This window comes from Aegilops tauschii, chromosome 1, assembly GCF_002575655.3.
Source record: "Aegilops tauschii subsp. strangulata cultivar AL8/78 chromosome 1, Aet v6.0, whole genome shotgun sequence".
NCBI lineage: Eukaryota > Viridiplantae > Streptophyta > Magnoliopsida > Poales > Poaceae > Aegilops > Aegilops tauschii.
This window is the reverse complement of record NC_053035.3, coordinates 480,645,793-480,667,602: the sequence shown is the minus strand read 5'-3', so window position 1 is coordinate 480,667,602 and position 21,810 is coordinate 480,645,793. Positions and strand designations below refer to the sequence as shown.

The 21,810-nt window shown below is 49.5% G+C and overlaps 1 protein-coding gene across 1 annotated transcript; it reads left to right on the top strand.

Moving 5' to 3' along the window:
• The first annotated feature begins 5,224 nt into the window (after positions 1-5,224).
• LOC109766638 (uncharacterized) lies at positions 5,225-9,320 on the top strand. Its single transcript, XM_073506471.1, has 5 exons — positions 5,225-5,242; positions 7,879-8,115; positions 8,662-8,829; positions 8,920-9,131; positions 9,254-9,320. Exons 1-5 carry the CDS (start codon positions 5,225-5,227, stop codon positions 9,318-9,320), a joined length of 702 nt encoding a protein of 233 aa, XP_073362572.1.
• Positions 9,321-21,810: the final 12,490 nt, after the last annotated feature.

Genomic DNA, 21,810 nt, shown 5'->3' with positions numbered 1-21,810 from the left:
ACATTGTTGTCTTCTTTTGCACAGAGTACCTCCCGGGCCACTTCGTTGGCGTCTGCATGGCCATCGAGGCTGAGCGCGAAGCGGGCCGACGTGAAGGCAAGGAGATTCCTTGGGACCGGCCTCGGACCGTGGGTGAGAAACTCATGGCCGTCCGGATGCGCCTTGAGCCGACACGCCGTATGCTGCGCCGGCTTCAGCGCGCCGGGTCTCAGGTCTTGGAGGCCCTATGGCCGGGTAGTCCGATTCCATGGACTCCCGGTCGGACGGCCGACTGGCTGGAGGTGGCGGTCCAGCGGCTTGACGCCTGGAAGATCTCTGCCGCACGAGCTGGCGCCGCCAAGGCTCTAGAACTCCTCAGGGCCTAGTACCCTAGCGTGATCATGTCGCAGCTGACGACCTTCCGCCAGGAGGCGCTGCCGGAGCTGGCGGCAGAGAGCGAGAACATCGCCATTCGGGCATCTGCCCTTGCCGACTACGCTAACGTCGACGTCTTCTTCCCAGAGCGGGCAGATGACGGCACCGTCGTTCCCCCCTCCTGGTTCGGCCTGGACCTGTCGGACGGGGAGGACTCGGTGGAGGAGATCGCCTCCAGCGATGAAGGTGACGAGGACGACAGCTAGGTTGCTCCAGACGGCGGAGCGACCAGCCGGAATCGACCTGACCCAGCACCGACTGGCGACCTGCCGGAGACTACATCAGCCGCTGCCGACAGCTAGGCCGATCCCCAGCAGCCGGAGGCCCCACCAGCCGGAGCTACTCCTGCTGCCGACCAAGCCGTTCAGCCCGAGGAGCCGACTGCCTAGGCGGCATGTTTATCTACTTTCGAGTTTTTTCTTTCTTTGTGCTTGAGAAACAATGTTAATTATGCGCAGTTCCACCCACTGGGGGTGTATGTTTAAACTTGATGAATGCTGGCCTTGGGCCTTTTGCAATGTAGAAAGTTTAAATCCCCACATTATTGCATGTGTTGCCGGGTTCTACCTTGAATTTGCTTTTCTCTTTTTGGCTTGCCGCGTTCCTTTGGCCGCCTTCCTGCCAGCCGGACAACCGCTCTGCGGTCTGTGGCCGGGCCAGGGACCTGGTTGTTTGTAGAACGGGCAAGTTACTTCAGCCGCGTAGAGCGTAGCTAATCGAGCGAGAAGCTGGCCAGTCGGCTGCTGAGCAGCCGGACGAGGGAGGCGAGAAGCCGGCTAGGCCTAAGTTGGCGTTTTCCTTAGTCGGTTTTCGTGTGGACAGCGTTGCCGGCCTTTGGCTCTCGCTAAGGATGGCAATGGCTAGGGTATGGGCAGGGTAGAGCAATACCATACCCATACCCGTATAGTCAGTGGGTACAAAATTCTACCCATACCCGTACCCATGGGTATGAAACTTTACCCATACCCATACCCGACGGGTACCCGTACCATTGGGTACCCAGCGGGTAGAACAAATAGTACACAAGTTGTTCACAATTTTACGCTCATTGGTAGCCCATTTAACAAAAAAATCAATTATCTCAGCGCAATAACAGATAGATGAGTAATAACCAATATCAAAATTTAGAAATCACAACATACTCTTAAGTCAATAGGAGTAGACGAGTTACATGACAAACTAATGAAGACGACTACATAACATTAGTTCACAAACGGGCAGGGTATGGGTATACCCGTGGGTACAAGACTATACGCGTACCCTACCCATGACTTAATGGGTAGGATATGGGTACTACGTGTGGGTATAAAAGTGTGCCCATACCCTGCCCATGCGAGTACGGTACCCGCGGGTACCCGTACCCATGGGTAAAATTGCCATCCTTACCTCTCGCCAGTCGGACAGTGCGCTGCGAGCTGTGACTTGGAGCAAAGAGAGGGCTTTGGCATCGGCACACTACTAGTCGGCTCCGGCTGGGGCAAACTTAGGCCAAGGCGGCAAGCCCCCGGGCCGGCTGACCGGAACCCGGACAGGGCAAGAATAGAAAAAACTCAAAGCATGGCATAAGCTTAACTTGTAGATAAAAAGGTAGCCCCCGAGTGCACCTCGGGGGACCTGAGGTCTTTTACTTAATACAAAAGTTGGCGTGGTACATACGCTCGAATCAACTGTAAAACGGGCGGAGCAGATTTGCGTTCCATGGCCACTCCGTCTCTTCACCGGCTGTGCAGCGCTTGCTTGCCCTGGGCTTTTGGGCGTCGATGAGGTAGTACGAATCGTTGCCCAGGGCCTTTGTCGGTGTCAAAACTGGCAGATCCCGGGTAGGGGGCCCGAACTATGCGTCTAAGGTCGATGGTAATAGGAGACAGGGGACACGGTGTTTACCCAGGTTCGGGCCCTCTTAATGGAGGTAATACCCTACTTCCTGCTTGATTGATCTTGATGAATATAGAGATTACAAGAGTTGATCTACCCCGAGATATTTTACATTACGTTTTAACGTAAGAAACATCTTCCAAAGAAAATAGTCCCACTATCGGTTCCTTTCTTTGGGTTGTCATGCCGACCATGATCATGAAACCTCACCTCCGATCCGACCAATGTGGGAGGAGAATATTGAGGATTTAGTTCGGGGAAAGTTTCCGAACTCTATGGTATTAATGAACCAAAATTTTCACTTCCGTCATTGCCGACCAATTATATCCTTTAAGATTACTAGCTTTCGGCTTCACCCAGTCTGAGGTACTAACTCGGATGACCCGGTAGTAACAATCACAGAGGTGCTCCCTTTACCGCCTAGCCGAACAATCGGGAAGGTAGGGGTAAGCACAGGAGCCAGGCAACCCAGCTTGGCCAAAATCTTAAGTCAAATTGATGCATATTTATGGCTTTATATAACGATAATTACAGAAGGCAACACTTGTATAATGAATACAAACGCTGATGATATATACTTATTTTGACTCCCCTGCGACCGTTTATCAGTTGAAAGTGGCCCATCGTCGACTTCTACTCCTTTGTAGATACTACGCAGGGTGTTTCCGTAATAACAAGACAACCCTTAGCTGACGTCTCGGTGCCCGAAGGCGGTTGTGTTATCGGAAACGAGGCAATCAGATATGCGGGCTTTATAACTTTCACTTAGTCATAGGAGCTTTAAACTGGCGAAGCTAGCTACGAGCCCCCAGTTAGTGTTCGGCGACAGCCGAGGTCAAGCCGTAAACACTTCTGCCAATGTTATGAACGGCCCATCATTTAACATAGCCACAAACTTCAGTAAAAACTTGTCGTCCGAACTAGCAAGTGTTTGGTGCCAATCCGAAAATTGGAGAAAAAAGAGAAAAAAATGTGCTTCTGTCGTGCTTTAACATGACACATCCGATCTCAAGACTTTCAAGTGGGTCAGCCTACAGCTTCAAGCTCCTTATCCCGAAGGCGGAGTACTTCTCCGAGGCCAGTTTAGCGATCTAAACTCGAGCGGCTTTTAGAGAGGAGATAGGCTATCTGGCTATTGATCATACACTCGAGTCGAAAAAGGAGCGGTAGAAAAAGACTTCGCAACGACCAAGAAGAAAACACATTTACTATAAAATGGCTCATACTAATTTAAGAGCCCCCAAGTGACTTGGGTAAAAGAATTTGATGTATAATGATTGTATGTACCGAAGTATTTATATCATATCTGTGTTCACCTGAACTTTAAACCCGTCTTAACTGACCGTCGGCTTCTCCCTCTTCGGTCAAGGGCCGAAAAGTGTTATGTACTCCACCTGTCGAGAATATCGACGGTGTTTCCGATAACCAGGCAATCGGGCCATAAGGCTGTAACAGACAAAGCGCGCTCAGGGAACTTATGCTATATTACTGACGAAGTGTAAGAAGCATCTTCGAAGAAAATAGTACCCCCACCGATACCTTTCTTCGGTTGCTCATTATTATTATGAGACTTGTGGAATAGATTTTTTGTACACATGAGTTCCGTTATGTGCTGACCATGATTGAAAATAATAAGAGCGCTAGCTTTCGGCTTCACCCAGTCTGAGGTCCGAGCTCGGATGACCCGATCATGACAATCGCAGAGGTGCTCCCTTTACTCCCTAACCGAACAATCAGGAACGTAGGGGTAAACATAGGAGCAAAGCAACCCAGCTTGCGGAACACTTAAGTCAACATGGTGCATATTGTGGCGTAATACACGAACAAGAAACGAAGCCATACAAGTATAATCATATGCAAGAGGAAAGGCTTCATAAAGGAAGCCCCCAAGTAAACGGGGTATTTGAATTTGTGTGTCACAAATAAAGTTTTGACAAGGAAGTTTTTCACAAACAACTTTTTGCCAAGAAAGTATAATGCTTGGTCGAACCGAATAAATTTAAAACTGAAAGTATTTGAGCATGAAAGTGTCTTAGCTGGTTAATGTGCTCGGTGTTGATGACGCGATTCGGGCTTGTGGCGGGATGAAGACGCCCATTGATCTGTGACAGATCCGACAAGGTTCGCAGTCCTCGGCTTGCCCAAGGTCCCAGCCCCCAAGCCCGAGGTGTCCGAGCAAGGAGTTCGGCACTCCGGAGTAGTGACACGGCTCGGCCGATGTGGTAAGGTGAAGCCCCCAGTCTAGCCGAGCTGGCGGAGTTGGTCGGCAAGGTGATAATGAAGCCCCCACGCCAGTCGACCTATTCGGCATGGTGGACATCAGTTTGACGAGGCGACGACGCCGCGCGGCCGATGTGGCGAGATGAAGTTCTCGGTCCAGTTAACATGGCGAAGCTGTGATCGGCGGATGCCAAAGTCTAATGCGGGTTGGCTGGTGATGCCGAAGTGACCGCATAACGCAGTCAAAATCGATTACCTGCACACATAAAACAGTGCGGTCCAAAAAATAATAATATAAATATATATATAATCCTTCCATAATTGCTTTACGCAAAAATAATTTATTTAAAGAGATGTGGCCTGGCGCCGAAGTCAATGTCGATGCAGGGCGTCGGCGTGACGCGGTGAAGGCGTGACAAAGCTAGAATTTGCAGGCCGGTCTGAGTTCCGGGTGCGGCGTTCGCCGAACTGTATACGGAAACTGACCGAACCACCACGCGACCGTCGTTAATGCGGCCACCATTTGACCGACCTGTGTACAGATGATGGAACAAACTAGAGTAATAATTCCTCGGGAAAAATAAACCCAAGCAAGAAAAAGTTACTAGGATTAATAGCACCTGGTTTATTTGTTGTAGCAATATGAAGAAAGGTTACTCCCAAAATTGTGACTCGATCCGCACCCCCATTGCCTGATGGGCTATGAAGCGACGGCATGGCGATGCTGGGAAAGGTTGGCTCGCCAAGGCAAAGACCCCGGTCCGGCTAACATGACGAAGCTGGTCGGCCGGTGACGCCGAAGTCTCCAGAGTGGGTTGATGAAGAGATGGAGAAGCCCCCGGTCTAGGCCGAGGTAATGGAGTGGGTCGGTAAGGAGACGTTGCAGCTGCCATGTCAGCCGAGGTGTTGAAGCAGTTCGGCGTGATGGACATCAGCTTGAAGAAGCAACTGTGCGGCCATGCCGACGCTGGCCATAACTTGTGACGCGGTCAAAGCCGGATTGATGAAGAGACCGAGTGGTGATGTCGGCACGCCTGACCCGTGCAATCCGTGGGGTGAAGGTGTTGGTGATAATTTAGTCTTCACGATGCCGAACTCTTGTTCGGCTTGTCGAGCTGATGATCCGACAAGGCTGGGCTCGGCTCGACGAAGCGACGATCCGTCTGGCGCAGGTTGGCGGCCGTGGAGTAATGTTGCCGGACTGGTTTGACACCAGCGCGACACTGAAGGTTACCTCCGAAAAGGAGCAAAATTTGTGAGCATGTGTTCGGAAATGAAACACAATACCCTAGAAAGAGATTCTTCCAAAAAGGTTGTCCAATATCCCATTCATGAAGCAACACGAATTCAGATCGGATTCGTATTTGCGCAGAAAAAAGATCCGAAAAGTGATGCACTAATCGGAAGGTTCCCGGAGTTTGGACTGTCAGATCGAGCTGAAATTTGGAGGGGTGGTAGATATAGGAATTCCGTAGCCGATCAACGGTTGGATCTTCCAAAGGACGTCCGGGCTAGATGCTGGACACCACGCTCCAAACTCATCCGGATTCCCGTCTAGATTTGACAGGGCTTCGGTATATCGTATATTGCCAGAGATTCCTCCATCGGAACTCGACGAAATTTTTCAGGGTTGTTGTAGACTCAGTTACGCACAATTCCACCAAAGAAATCGTTAAAATGACACTCGAGGAGGCGGTGGCGGCGAATACAAGTTCGCTGTCCGGAAAAACAGCACGGTCGCCCGAGGACAATGTTGACGTTGAGCCCCCGAGCTCCAAAGATGATTCCTCCATGATCATGATAGATATCGGAGTTGATGTTTGATGGAGGCCCTTGTCCGAACATGACGATCGGAGGCAGGGCACAGTCCTCGATCAAGCCGAGGTGACCAGTCTAGCCAGCGGCGGAGCCAGCGTACAAGGGTTGGGTTCAAATGAACCCAGCGGATTTTGCTCCGTACGTGCATGTAGGTGCATGCTTAGTTGAGGTGAACCCAATAAAAAATTGTGACTGAACCCATCAACGAAAGGTTGTCACATGAGCGACTAAACAAAGGGCCCAAAAGTGAACAGCCCACCAGAAGTCCTGGACTCCTTGCCGTAATTAATCACCGTGATTAGTCACCTATGCGGCCGCACGCCTCGTCTTCTTTTCCTTTTCCAATTCGCATCAGATCTCTCGTCTGTTCGTGTTCCTGCTGCCTCGTCGCGACGGAGACGTTGCCTCTCGGGCGGCCGCAAGCAGATCTACAGTGGCAACAGTTGTACCCTAAAATTTGAGGCAATTAGATTACATGGCCTCATCTTATCTCTCTTATGTATGTTCTAATTGCCTCATCTCAACAGTTGTAGCCTAATTGCCCAGTGCAATAGTGATTTTTTGCCCTATTTTAAAAAAAATCTCCATGGACTTTCATTGATCTAGGCTATGCAGCGGTATTTTTCGAAGAAAACTCGGTCACCAGATCGAGAGAATGATGCAGGCACATCAAGGTCACCCATTAGACGTAGGCTAAGTGCATCAAATAGTACTGCAGCTAGTCTTCCGAAGGCTACTATTCATACAGAAATTAACTTAGATGAGTTGCCTTATGATCCGGCTGATCGGAAGAGAATTTCAGAGTACACAAGAAATCCAAAGAAGCAAGATGAGATTAGGCACATATATTTAACGAGGGGACCTTACAGGCCACCGTCTAATTTTGTTTACCCGCAGAGGGATATTGGAGATACTCAACGGAGATTTAATCCAGATTGATTTAATGATTATGGTCGTTGGCTTGAGTATAGTGACAAAGTGCATAAGGCCTTCTGTTTGTGCTGCTACCTTTTCAGAGATTACAATGAAGGATAAGTCGGGAGTGATGCATTTGCTATTAACGGTTGGAACGATTGGAACAAGAAAAGCATACTTGATACTCATGAGGGTAAGGGTAATGTTAATAGCTTTCATAATGTGGCAGTAAAAAGATGTGATGCTTTTATGAATCTAGAACAGTCAATTCATGTTGCTATGGATAACCACACTGATCTTACCAAAAAGCAAAATCGAATCCGGCATAATGCTTCCATTGATTCGGTGAGATACTTGTTGCATCAAGGCTTAGCATTCCGAGGCCATGACGAATCAGAGGAGTCACAAAATAAGGGAAATTTTCAAGAGTTGGTAGATACTTTGGCAAACCGAAATGAAGCTATACGGAATGTAGTTCTTAAGAATGCTCCAAAAAACTGTAAGTGGGTATGTGGAGATATTCAAAAGGAAATTGCAAATTATTTTGCAAAGGTAACATTAAATTTTAGTGCCTATTATTTATGTTTTCTTACAAGTAAAAAATGTTGTCTAATGAGTTAATTATCTTTTGTGCAGATAACTTTAGATTCTATTATTGAAGAAATTGGAGGTGACGTATTCAGTTTGTTGATTGATGAGGGTGCTGATGTGTCTGACAAAGAGCAAATGGCAGTTGTTTTGAGATATCTTAGCAAGCGTGGATTTATCATTGAACGGTTAGTTGGAATTGAACATGTGAAGGAAACATCAGTAACTTGTCTCAAGGCCACTCTTCAAAAATTATTCATGAAAATTGGATTAAGCATAAACCAGGTCAGAGGCCAATGTTATGATGGGGCTAGCAACATGCGAAGTGAGTTTAATGGCTTGAAAGCAAAGATTATGCAAGAGAATAAGTCAGCATATTATGTGCATTGTTTTGCTCACCAGCTCTAGTTGGTTATTGTGGCAGTATCAAAGTGGCATGACGATGTTGTGGATTTTTTCTATATGATCTCCATTTTATTCAATGTGGTTGGAGCTTCTTGCAAAAGAAAGGATATGATTGGAGAGAAACATCGAGAGGAGGTAATAAAAGCCATAGGCTATGGGCAGATTACCACTGGCACAGGGTTAAATCAGGAACAAACTCTTCAAAGAGCCGGTGACACACGTTGGGGCTCACCCTACAGGACCCTTTCAAGTCTATTGAAATTGTTCCCATCAGTTATGTCTGTTCTGAAATATGTTGAGAAGGAAGGCAAAAGTGATAAGAAATGTCAGGCACGTGGTCTTGTAGCATATTTTGAGACCTTTGATTTTGTTTTCTATTTGCACATGATGTTGCATATATTGGGAAATGTAAATACTTTGTCGCAGTCTTTACAAAGGAAGGATCAAGACATCTTGAATGCCATCTCATGTGTGAAGTCAACAAGAAATGAGCTGCAAGAACTAAGGGATAATGGATGGGACTCACTTCTTGAGAAGGCATATTCATTTTGTGAAGAGCATCACATTGAGAATGCAAATATGCAGAAGCAATATGTTAATCGGCACAAACCACGGCAAAAAACCAATAAGACAAACCTTCAACATTACCGAACTGAGTGTCTTAATTCTGTTATTGATTGGCAGCTTCAAGAGTTTGATGACCGCTTCAATGAGGTAAATTCTGCATTGCTTGGGCACATGGCTTCTTTCAACCCCAAAGACTCTTTTGCTGCTTTCAATTTGGACAACTTAGTGAAGCTAGCTGATTTTTATCCGGATGACTTTGATTCAAGAAAAATGGATGATCTTGGTCCTGAACTTCGCACTTACATTGACAATATGCGAGCAGATGAAAGGTTTGCCAATTTGGACGGAATTGCTGATCTTGCTAAATTAATGGTGCAAACAAATAAGCATGTTACGTTTCCTTTGGTCTATCATCTTTTAAAGCTAGTATTGATATTGCCATTTGCCACAGCATCAGTGGAGAGATGCTTTTCAGCTATGAATGTTGTCAAGAAAAAATTGCGCTACAAAATGGGTGATCAGTTCATGAGCGATTGCCTAATTTGCTATGTCGAGAAAGATATATTTTCCACCGTTACCAATGATGTAGTACTTAATATTTTTAAGGCGATGAAAGATTGAAAGGGGACACTCTAAAATGTGAGTACCTTTACAAGATTCTTTTGCTTTATAATACTTAATCTAAACTTATCAAACTAACTTGTCATTTTTCAATGTGCCAGGAAGATGAGAAGCTACATCTTAAGCTACAAAGTTATTTATGTAAACAAATGATTTTGTAATTTTTTTGAACCGGTATGTCTTGGACTCTTTAGTTTTTAATGCAACACGATGTGTGATATGTGATACCATATTTCTATTCATTATACTATTTTTGGGTGCTATAATTTTGTAGTAAGCTAATTTAAACTTAGACTTCACACTTCACATACTAGTACCGAGTTCTCACATCTAGTCATGGAGTGAACCCAATGGCCAAATTTTCTGGCTCCACCCCTGAGTCTAGCCGGCGACGAAGATGCCGATGTCGCAGTTGGTCTACAGGCGAGCCATTGATCCTTTGTCGATCACACAGCGGAACTCTCAATGAAAGCACCATTGTCGGTGTCAAAACCGGCAAATCTCGGGTAGGGGGTCCCAAACTATGCGTCTAAGGTCGATGGTAATAGGAGACTGGGGACACGGTGTTTACCCAGGTTCGGGCCCTCTTAATGGAGGTAATACCCTACTTCCTGCTTGATTGATCTTGATGAATATAGAGATTACAAGAGTTGATCTATCCGGAGATCATATGTTGTGGTCTAGACCCTAGGGGTATGATGATTAATGTCATAATGATCTAGCCTATCTCTATCGACTAGCCTGGCCTCGGCTTATATAATGTACCAGAGGCCTAGGATAACAAGAGTCCTAGTCGAATACATTGGTGGAGAGGAGTCCTGGTCTTGATCATCAAGTCTTGTGGAATACTCCTTGTATGCGGCATGGGCTTCCCGAAGTGGCCCATGAGTAAACCGCCATGGGGGTCCTCGGCCCGATCCACCTGATCGGGAGACGACATGGTGAGTACCCCCTAGTCCAGGACACCGTCAGCCTTGATGATGATGAAGGGGCCTTCCCAAGGTGCTGCGAGCTTGTGCTGCCCGGCTGATCGCTAGATCAGGCGGAGCAGAAGGTCGCCTTCGCGGAAAGAACGCGGCTTGACCTTCTTGTTGTGGTAGTGGCGCAGGCTCTGCTGGTAGATTGCGGACCGGCTGCAAGCTAGCAGTTAGGCTTCTTCCAGCAGGTCGACGTCGTCTTCTCGCACCTCTTTTCCTTCCGCCTCCGTGTACATGGTGACCCGGGGCGAGTCGAACTCGATATCCGTGGGGATGATGGTCTCGGCACCATACACGAGGAAGAAGGGCGTAAAGCTGGTTGATCTGTTGGGCGTGGTCCGAAGGCTCCAGAGGACGGCCGGTAGCTCATCGATCCAGCAGTCGGCTGATCGCTCCAGTGTCTTGATGTGACGCCCCCGATTTGACCGTACACTAATCATGCACGCAAATGTGTACGACCAAGATCAGGGACTCACGGGAAGATATCACAACACAACTCTACAACATAAATAAGTCATACAAGCATCATAATACAAGCCAGGGGCCTCGAGGGCTCGAATACAAGTGCTCGATCATAGACGAGTCAGCGGAAGCAACAATATCTGAGTACAGACATAAGTTAAACAAGTTTTGCCTTAAGAAGGCTAGCACAAAAGTAGCAACGATCGAAAAGGCAAGGCCTCCTGCCTGGGACCTCCTAACTACTCCTGGTCGTCGTCAGCGGCCTGCACGTAGTAGTAGGCACCTCCAGTGCCGTGGGAGTCGTCGTCGACGGTGGCGTCTGGCTCCTGAACTCCAGCATCTGGTTGCGACAATCCGGTATAGAAAGGGGGAAAGAGGGAGAAAAGCAACCGTGAGTACTCATCCAAAGTACTCGCAAGCAAGGAGCTACACTACATATGCATGAGTATATGTGTAAAGGGGCATATCAGTGGACTGAACTGCAGATTGCCAGAATAAGAGGGGGATAGCTAGTCCTGTCGAAGACTACGCTTCTGGACATCTCCATCTTGCAGCATGTAGAAGAGAATAGATTGAATTCCTCCAAGTAGCATCGTATAGCATAATCCTACCCGGCGATCCCCTCCTCGTCGCCCTGTTAGAGAGCGATCACCGGGTTGTATCTGGCACTTGGAAGGGTGTATTTTACTCAGTATCCAGTTCTAGTTGTCATAAGCTCAAGGTACAACTCCGGGTCGTCCTTTTACCGAGGGACACGGCTATTCGAATAGATAAACTTCCCTGCAGGGGTGCACCACATAACCCAACACGCTCGATCCCAATTGGCCGGACACACTTTCCTAGGTCATGCCCGGCCTCGTAAGATCAACACGTCGCAGCCCCACCTAAGCACAACAGAGAGGTCAGCACGCCGGTCTAACCCTATGCGCGCAGGGGTCTGGGCCCATCGCCCTATGCACACCTGCACGTTGCGTACGCGGCCGGAAGCAGACCTAGCCTAGTGGCGTTCCAGTCCAATCCGGCGCGCGCCACTCAGTCGCTGACGTCAAGAAGGCTTCGGCTGATACTACGACGCCGGGATACCCATAACTACTCCCGCGTAGATGGTTAGTGCGTATAGACCAAATGGCCAGACTCAGATCAAATACCAAGATCTCGTTAAGCGTGTTAAGTATCCGCGAACGCCGACCAGGGTCAGGCCCACCTCTCACCTAGGCGGTCTCAACCTGCCCTGTCGCTCCGCCACAAAGATCCACTTGCGGGTACTCCTACGAGCCGACCCGACTTTAGTCATCACATGTGTCATGTATGTAGTATATAAGTATATACCCGTGATCACCGCCCAGGTGATCACGGCCCGATAGTATAGCACAGCAGACGGACAAGAATGTAGGGCCACTGATGGAAATCTAGCATCCTATACTAAGCATGTAGGATTGCAGGTAAAGGTATCAACAGTAGTAGTAAGGATAGGCTATGCATCAGGATAGAATATCGAAAAGCAGTAACATGCTAAACTACTCTAATGCAAGCAGTATAGAGAATAGAGTAGGCGATATCTGGTGATCAAGGGGGGGGGCTTGCCTGGTTGCTCTGGCAAGTAGGAGGGGTCGTCGACTCCGTAGTCGAACTGGGCAGCAGCAGTGTCGGTCTCGTAGTCTACCGGAGAGAAGAGGGGGAAGAAACAGTAAATACAAAGCAAACATAAGCATGACGATGCGTGACATGTCAATGAGCGGTGCTAGGGGTGTCCTAACGCGACAGTAGGTGGTACCGGTGAAGGGGGGAACACCCGGGAGGTATTCCCGATGTTTCACGTTTTCGGACAGACGGACCGGAGGGGGAAAGTTGCTAGTTCGATAGGTTAGGGAGGTGTGGTGGACGAACGGACTGCGTATTCGGATTCGTCTCGTCGTTCTGAGCAACTTTCATATAGAAAACATTTTCATCCGAGTTACGGTTTAAAAGATATGAATTTTCAAAGTTTATTTGAATTTCTGGAATTATTTATATTCAGAAAAATGAATTATGACGTCAGCATGAGGTAATGCTGACGTCAGCAGGTCAACTGGTCGGCTGACCAGTCAAACCAGACAGGTGGGTCCAGTGGGACCCACATGTCAGCCTCTGTTAGTCTAACATTTAGTTAAACTAAACTAACAGTATAATTAGAGGGATGGGCCCCACATGTCAGTGACTAATTAGTTAATCTAATTACTTTTAATTATAAAATCATTTTAATTATTTATTTTAAGGGGCGGGGCCCGCACGTCAGTGGCTGGGGCCGCCCAGTCAGCCCAGTTGACCAGGTCAACTGGTCAACAGGTGACCAGGGGGCCCACTGGCAGTGACCCAGGGGGTGGCCCCCAGGTGTGCCACGTCGGACGCCGGCGGGAGGGCACTCCGGCGAGCCCGTACACGGCGACGAGCCTCGGCCGTGGCCGGATTTCGGCCACAGGGGTCCGTTTCACGCGCGCTTGGTCGCGTTCGAACGGCCAAGACGATCCGCGCCGGATGGTGGTAGTGGTTCGTCCGGAGATGGCCGGAAACGGCACCGGCGGTGAGCTTAGCGGCGGCCGGAGTTCGGGGTTGCACGGGCACGGCGATGGGAGGCACGGGAAGGCCAGGCGTGGGGCTCTACGGGGTCCTGGGAGTGCCAGGAGCACGCGGGGACCATCGGTGCGGGCGGAGGAGCTCGGGGTGCGCGAGGACGAGGGGGGGCAGGCGGGGCGTGGCCGACGCGGGCGCGCGGTCGGGGCGCACGCGGGCGAAGGCCGTGCGGGCGCGCGTGCGTGGACAGGCGCGGCGGGGCGCGTCTGGGCGCGCCGGAGCGCGAGCGGGGCGGCGGTGACCGAGAGGAGAGGGGCGGGCGACGGAGGCCGGTGGCCTCACCGAGGGATGCAGGGTCACGGCAGTGGGGTCGAGGGGGAGACGGGGGCGACGGCGATGCGGTGTCGAGGCGCAGGCCGGCGAGGAGGAGGAGGCAGGCCGGCGAGGCAGCGCTCCGGCGAGGCGAGGGCGCGGGGTCGAGCGCGACGGCGTCGGTCTCCTCCTCGATCCAGACCGGGGGGTGAGATATTTCGGGGGGGGGAAGCGAGGCTGTCGGTGGGGGGGGGGGCAGGGGATAAGGTGAGGGGGGTTGGGCCGGCCGGCTGGGCCTGGGGTGGCCCAGTTGGGCCAGGTCCAGTGGGGGGGGCTTTTGTTCCTTTTTTTTTTCTTTGTTCTGTTTTCTGTTTTCTCTTTTTTGTTTATTTCCTTTTCTGTTTTATTTCATTTAAAAGTATTTAGACATTTTATAAAAATGTGTTTCCTCCACCATAATTACCAGTGTATTATTTAGAACCCACTGAACATTTCTGTTTGAATTTTTGAAAACTTTTATTTTCCACTTTGATTATATTTGAAGTTTGAACTAGGAGTTTGACAAGGGTGTGGTTCAAATGTGATCAAGCCCTGTTTAGCAACATGATTAGCTTAATCACAGGGGGTTACTGTAGCATGATTCCCAGGGTGTTACAAATCTCCTCCACTACAAGAAATCTCGTCCCGAGATTTAGGAGGTAGAAGGAAACAGTGCGGGGTATTCTTCGCGCAGACGATCCTCTCGTTCCCAAGTGGCCTCATCTTCAGAATGGTGCGACCACTGGACTTTGAGAAACTTGATCGCCTTCTGACGTGTGCGGCGTTCAGCTTGGTCGAGAATGCGGACCGGATGCTCCTTATAGGAGAGGTCTTGCTGCAATTCGAGCACTTCATGATCCACAGCTCGGATTGGATCCTTGAAGCATCGGCGGAGCTGTGACACATGGAACACATCGTGAACCTGAGAAAGGTTCGGCGGTAGTTCCAGTTGGTATGCCACTTTTCCACGCCTTTCGAGAATAGTGAATGGGCCAATATAGCGAGGAGCTAGTTTGCCCTTGATCCCGAATCGGTGAGCACCCTTCATAGGTGTGACTCGAAGATAAGCCTTTTCGCCAGGTTGATAGACCATGTCTTTATGATGACGGTCATACTGACTCTTCTGACGTGACTGAGCAGTCTTGAGATTCTCGCGAATAATGCGGACTTGTTCTTCGGCATCTTGGATAATATCCGGACCGAAGAGTGGACGTTCCCCAGTTTCTGACCAGTTCAGAGGGGTTCGGCACTTTCGTCCATATAACACCTCGAAGGGGGCCATCTTCAGACTAGCTTGATAGCTATTATTATAGGAGAACTCAGCATACGGGAGAGATTCCTCCCATTTCTTGCCGAAGGAAATAACGCAAGCTCGAAGCATGTCTTCGAGGATTTGATTGACGCGTTCAACTTGTCCTTGCGATTGAGGATGAAACGCAGTACTAAATGACAGATGAGTTCCCATTGCTTCTTGGAAACTTGCCCAGAATCTTGAAGTGAATATGCTACCACGGTCTGAACTGATAACCAATGGAATACCATGGAGTGAAACAATCCTGGACATATAGAGCGTTGCCAACTGGCTAGCAGTGATCGTTTCTTTGACTGCCAGGAAATGTGCAACTTTGGAAAGCCGGTCAATGACGACAAGAATAGCATCATTACCTTTCTGCGATTTGGGAAATCCAGTGACGAAGTCCATCTCAACATGGTCCCATTTCCATTCAGGAATAGAGATAGGTTGCAGAGTTCCAGCAGGCCTTTGATGTTCTGCTTTGATGCGACGGCAAACGTCACACTCAGCAACATAACGAGCAATGTCTTGCTTCATATTAGTCCACCAGAATCTCTGACGGATATCTTGGTACATCTTTGTACTACCCGGATGGATACACAGAGGCATATCATGAGCTTCTTTCATAACTTCCTGTGTCATATCCAGGTTTTTCTCTGCACATGGCACCACGAGGCGGCCCTTGAAGTATAGGGTGCCATCTTCAGAAATGGTGAAGAATGAGGGCTTTCCTTCTGCGAGGTAGCGCTTAATCTTGTGGGCTTCAGAGTCATACCCCTGTATTCTCTTGATGGAGTCCAGGAGATCTGGTTCGACGATCAGGGTATTGAGGGAACCCTGGGGAACAACACGGAGGTTCATCTTGCGGAACTCCTTAGGAGGGGGAGCGAGTGCACCCGGAGGAACAATATGGAGGTTCAGCTTCCTGAATTCTTCAACAAGTGAGGGCTGAACTTTATGAACTTGGAGGTGGTTGCAGTAAGACTTGCGGCTCAAGGCATCAGCCATTACATTAGCCTTGCCTGGAGTATAGGAAATACCCAAGTCAAAGTCTGCAACGAGCTCCATCCATCTCTGTTGACGGAGGTTCAGATCTGGCTGAGTAAACAGATACTTCAGACTTTGGTGGTCAGTGAAGATCTCGCAACGATTACCGAGAAGGTAATGTCGCCACTGCTTCAGCGCATGAATGACAGCAGCAAGTTCGAGGTCGTGAACTGGGTAGTTCTCTTCGTGAGGGCGCAATTGTCGAGAGGCATAAGCAATCACTTTGCGGTCTTGCATTAGGACACAGCCTAATCCTTGACGGGAAGCGTCGCAGTAAATGACAAAGTCCTTCTTAGTATCAGGTGGAGCTAGAACTGGAGCAGAAGTCAACTTGTCTTTGAGTGCTTGGAAACTTTCCTGACATTTGTCTGTCCATTGGAACTTGACGCCCTTATGCAGCAGGTTAGTCAGAGGCCTGGCGATCTTAGAGAAGTTCTCGACGAATCGACGGCAATAGCTGGCGAGACCGAGAAAACTTCTGACTTGCTTAACGTTCTTGGGAGGAGTCCAATCAAGAATAGCCTGAACTCGCTCGGGGTTGACGGCAATACCATCCTTAGAGATGACATGCCCCAGATAGGTTACTTCGGGTAGCCAGAATTCACATTTAGAGAACTTGGCATATAGTTGATGTTCTCGTAGTTTTTCCAGCACAAGTCGAAGATGCTCAGCATGTTCCTCTTCGTTCTTGGAAAATATCAGGATATCATCCAGATAAACCACGACGAACTTGTCGAGGTAATCCATGAATATGTAGTTCATCAGACGAGAGAAGGTGGCTGGAGCATTGGTTAAACCGAAAGACATGACGGTGTACTCGTATGAACCATAGCGAGTCACGAAGGCGGTCTTTGGGATATCCTCTTCGCGAACACGGATCTGGTGGTAGCCCAACCTCAAGTCGAGCTTAGAGAACACTGACGAACCCGCCAGTTGATCATACAGATCATTGATCCGAGGAAGAGGGTATTTATTCTGAATGGTAGCTTGGTTTATAGGACGGTAGTCTTGAACTAACCGGTTTGTCCCATCCTTCTTCTTGACAAAGAGAGAAGGTGCTCCCCAAGGAGAGCAACTTGGGCGAATGAATCCTTTGCGAAGAGACTTGTCGATTTCCTCCTTAAGCTCAAGGAGTTCATGCGGCGGCATTTTGTAGGGTCGCTTGGCTATAGGAGTGGTGCCTGGTTTCAAGTCGATGATGAATTCGACAGCTCTAGCAGGGGGAATCCCTGGAAGTTCTTCAGGGAAGACGTCGAGGAATTCACGCACGACGGGAATATTTTCAATGCCCTCGAGTGGTGCAGCGTTCAATGCATTCAATGCATAGAGCCTTGCCTCGGCATTTTGCACCAGATTAGCTTGGTAAGCAACTATTTCATCTGAAGGGTGTAGCAGATGGACGGTTTTAGTGGCGCAAACTATAGAAGCAGTATGCGCTTTCAACCAATCCATACCCAAAATGAGGTCGATGTTAGACGACTTCAGGATAATGGGAGAGGCATAGAATTCCAGCCCTTCGATTTCCACGGGGACATCGATGCCAACCAAGGAGGTTTGACACTGTCCCACGGGGGTTTTGACCAATACAGAGGTGTTCATCTCCTCACATTTAACGTCGTGCTTGTATGCAAAATCTTCTGACATGAATGAATGCGATGCACCTGTATCAAATAAAACGGATGCTGGTACTGAATTTACGAGGAGTGTACCCATCACAGTAGCAGGCTGGTCTTGAGCTTCGTTGAGATCAACGTGGTTGGCATGAGCACGACCATAAGGCTTAGCATTGTTGTTGCGAGGCTGATTGTTACCACGGCCAGTTGCTGGAAGGGCCAGTTGATTCTGGTTCTGGTTGCATTCTCTAGCACGGTGTCCTGGTTGACCACACCTGAAGCACAAGCCATTATTCGGAGTGGGAACAGGAGCTTGGGATGGTGGAGCCGGAAGTCTTGACTGCCTAGTTGGTGGTGGAGGCAGACGAGGTGCAGCATAGGTCTGCCTTGGGGCAGATGCATTTGGACGGTACATGCTGTTCGGGATCCATATCTTACGCTTCTGTGAGGGCGGGCCCGAAGATGAGCCCGTGTCACGGTTGCGTCTGTGAGAGCTCTGGTATTCCTGCAGACCAGTTTCGACATTGATGGCCTTGTTCACCAAGGTGGCGAAATCAGCAAAGTCATGCACTAGAAGTGCGAGCTTGATGTCAGCTTGAAGGCCATCACGGAACTTCTCCTGTCTGCGTGCATCAGTTGCAATGTCTTCTTCAGCATAGCGGGACAAGTCCAGAAACTCCCGCTGATAAGCTTCGACAGTTTTGTTGCCTTGGGTGAGGTTGCGGAACTCACGCTTCTTCCGGTCCATGACTCCTTGAGGAATGAAGCGGGCACGGAAAGCAGCTTGGAAGTCTGGCCATGTGATGATTGTTCCAGCTGGCAGAGTACGCCTGTGGCTGTCCCACCATTGAGCTGCGGGTCCCTTCAAGAAGAAGGAAGCAAAGGTGACATAGCTGGCAGGGGCTACATCAGCAGACTCCATCTCATAGGTGATGTCACGGAGCCAGTCATCAGCATCCAGAGGCTGAGTTGAGCTGCGGTAGATGGTTGGGTTGAGGCGTATGAAATCTTGAAGAGTCACTTGGGCTGGCTGCTGGTTCATATTGGGGCGAGGAAACTGAGCCATCATATTTTCCATGAATTGGCGGTTCAGTTCGAACTGTTGGATCATACCAGCCATGTACTCAGGTGGTGGTGGGGCATCGCCACCACGACCACGACCACCTGGTCTAACCATCCTGCTAATATATAACAGGGGTAGTTCAGCATTGAGAAAATTGGCAATGACAAGAATCATCCATGATGAAACATGCATAATGAAAGGAGCACGATAGCTACTACATAGTAGTCGGTATAGCTTACAAAAGGGGTCATGCATAGAGTTCAGTACACAGAGTTCAGTACATAGACTAAAACATCATAGGCGGCACACAGGCTCGCGGTGACTGTAACTAATACTACAATCAAGCCTACCTCAGTCCCAAGAGGTACTGTGGAGGTAATCGTAGCCCGACAGCTGGTAGTGAGGCAACGGATAGTCCTCCACGTCAGCAGACTGGGGGCCGCGGATACTCAGGTGTAGAGTCCGACGCTCAGGTGGCAGAAGAGAACCAAGTGCGGGAGAGTAGCCTCCCACCTCTGGCCAACCGACACCGTGGGGCATCACGGTCCTGGCTGGGTAGATCGCAGAACGCGGTACCTGTCCAGACCGGACAAAGGGGTGCAGCAGCGTCAGAGCACGGTAAAGGTGCTGACGGGTGGTGTACATCTCGTGGCGAAGAGCTCGGTTAGCTCGATCCAGCCCATCAGCATGCAGAACCAGGTGCTGATGGTAGAAGGGCTCTCGGGTGACAGTGGAGTAGGCAGCAGTATAGTATCCCTCTGCACCAACATCAGAGGCGGTAGCAATGTGCCTGAAAGGGGAGGTGTCCAACTCCCGATACTCTCCACGAAGACGTGTCAGAGCAGCATAGGCTGCATCGTGGACAGCCATATCGATGGTCACACCAACACCATGTGCGGTGTGCAGCACAGTAGTGGAGTCGTACTCCCGAGAGTAGAGGTGGACGATGGCACGGTACTGCTCCTGGTTAAAGTCCTGGTACTCCTCGTAGACGGTGTACTCAGGGTGCCAGCGATAACCCAGATAGGTCATCATCTCAGCTAGCACCGCAGGTGATCCCGAGGTACCAATGGCCATCGTGTGGCGAACAACCTGCCTCGTGGTTTCCATCTGAAAGCAAAGACGTTTCAAAGGAGTCAAATGACAGTGTGTGAATTGTTCAAAATACTATTCTAAGAAACAACTATGGCTTATCCATCTTAGGGGTGAACGCGGTCACGGGATCCTAGTGTTAGAGTTAGCAAATTCGTTTAACCCGAGTAGAAGAAAGTTCAGAGTCCCAGAGTAAAGGTCGAGGAGTAAAAGATCCTAGTACCACCCAATGGCGACGTGGGTCCATAAGCCGCACATCCATGTTAGTAAAAGTTTTGCAATGTCTAGACTCGACTTCGGCCAAGGAGTGTGGAAGGGGGGTTCCTACAGGCAGTCGGCTCTGATACCAACTTGTGACGCCCCCGATTTGACCGTACACTAATCATGCACGCAAATGTGTACGACCAAGATCAGGGACTCACGGGAAGATATCACAACACAACTCTACAACATAAATAAGTCATACAAGCATCATAATACAAGCCAGGGGCCTCGAGGGCTCGAATACAAGTGCTCGATCATAGACGAGTCAGCGGAAGCAACAATATCTGAGTACAGACATAAGTTAAACAAGTTTTGCCTTAAGAAGGCTAGCACAAAAGTAGCAACGATCGAAAAGGCAAGGCCTCCTGCCTGGGACCTCCTAACTACTCCTGGTCGTCGTCAGCGGCCTGCACGTAGTAGTAGGCACCTCCAGTGCCGTGGGAGTCGTCGTCGACGGTGGCGTCTGGCTCCTGAACTCCAGCATCTGGTTGCGACAATCCGGTATAGAAAGGGGGAAAGAGGGAGAAAAGCAACCGTGAGTACTCATCCAAAGTACTCGCAAGCAAGGAGCTACACTACATATGCATGAGTATATGTGTAAAGGGGCATATCAGTGGACTGAACTGCAGATTGCCAGAATAAGAGGGGGATAGCTAGTCCTGTCGAAGACTACGCTTCTGGACATCTCCATCTTGCAGCATGTAGAAGAGAATAGATTGAATTCCTCCAAGTAGCATCGTATAGCATAATCCTACCCGGCGATCCCCTCCTCGTCGCCCTGTTAGAGAGCGATCACCGGGTTGTATCTGGCACTTGGAAGGGTGTATTTTACTCAGTATCCAGTTCTAGTTGTCATAAGCTCAAGGTACAACTCCGGGCCGTCCTTTTACCGAGGGACACGGCTATTCGAATAGATAAACTTCCCTGCAGGGGTGCACCACATAACCCAACACGCTCGATCCCAATTGGCCGGACACACTTTCCTAGGTCATGCCCGGCCTCGTAAGATCAACACGTCGCAGCCCCACCTAAGCACAACAGAGAGGTCAGCACGCCGGTCTAACCCTATGCGCGCAGGGGTCTGGGCCCATCGCCCTATGCACACCTGCACGTTGCGTACGCGGCCGGAAGCAGACCTAGCCTAGTGGCGTTCCAGTCCAATCCGGCGCGCGCCACTCAGTCGCTGACGTCAAGAAGGCTTCGGCTGATACTACGACGCCGGGATACCCATAACTACTCCCGCGTAGATGGTTAGTGCGTATAGACCAAATGGCCAGACTCAGATCAAATACCAAGATCTCGTTAAGCGTGTTAAGTATCCGCGAACGCCGACCAGGGTCAGGCCCACCTCTCACCTAGGCGGTCTCAACCTGCCCTGTCGCTCCGCCACAAAGATCCACTTGCGGGTACTCCTACGAGCCGACCCGACTTTAGTCATCACATGTGTCATGTATGTAGTATATAAGTATATACCCGTGATCACCGCCCAGGTGATCACGGCCCGATAGTATAGCACAGCAGACGGACAAGAATGTAGGGCCACTGATGGAAATCTAGCATCCTATACTAAGCATGTAGGATTGCAGGTAAAGGTATCAACAGTAGTAGTAAGGATAGGCTATGCATCAGGATAGAATATCGAAAAGCAGTAACATGCTAAACTACTCTAATGCA

What these genes read in the sequence shown, in the direction of transcription:
- LOC109766638 (XM_073506471.1), top strand. An exon ending in CAAATATGCAGAAGCAATAT is followed by an intron (nt 8,830 to 8,919) that starts GTTAATCGGCAC and finishes ATTGATTGGCAG; the next exon opens with CTTCAAGAGTTTGATGACCG. An exon ending in AATATGCGAGCAGATGAAAG is followed by an intron (nt 9,132 to 9,253) that starts GTTTGCCAATTT and finishes CATTTGCCACAG; the next exon opens with CATCAGTGGAGAGATGCTTT.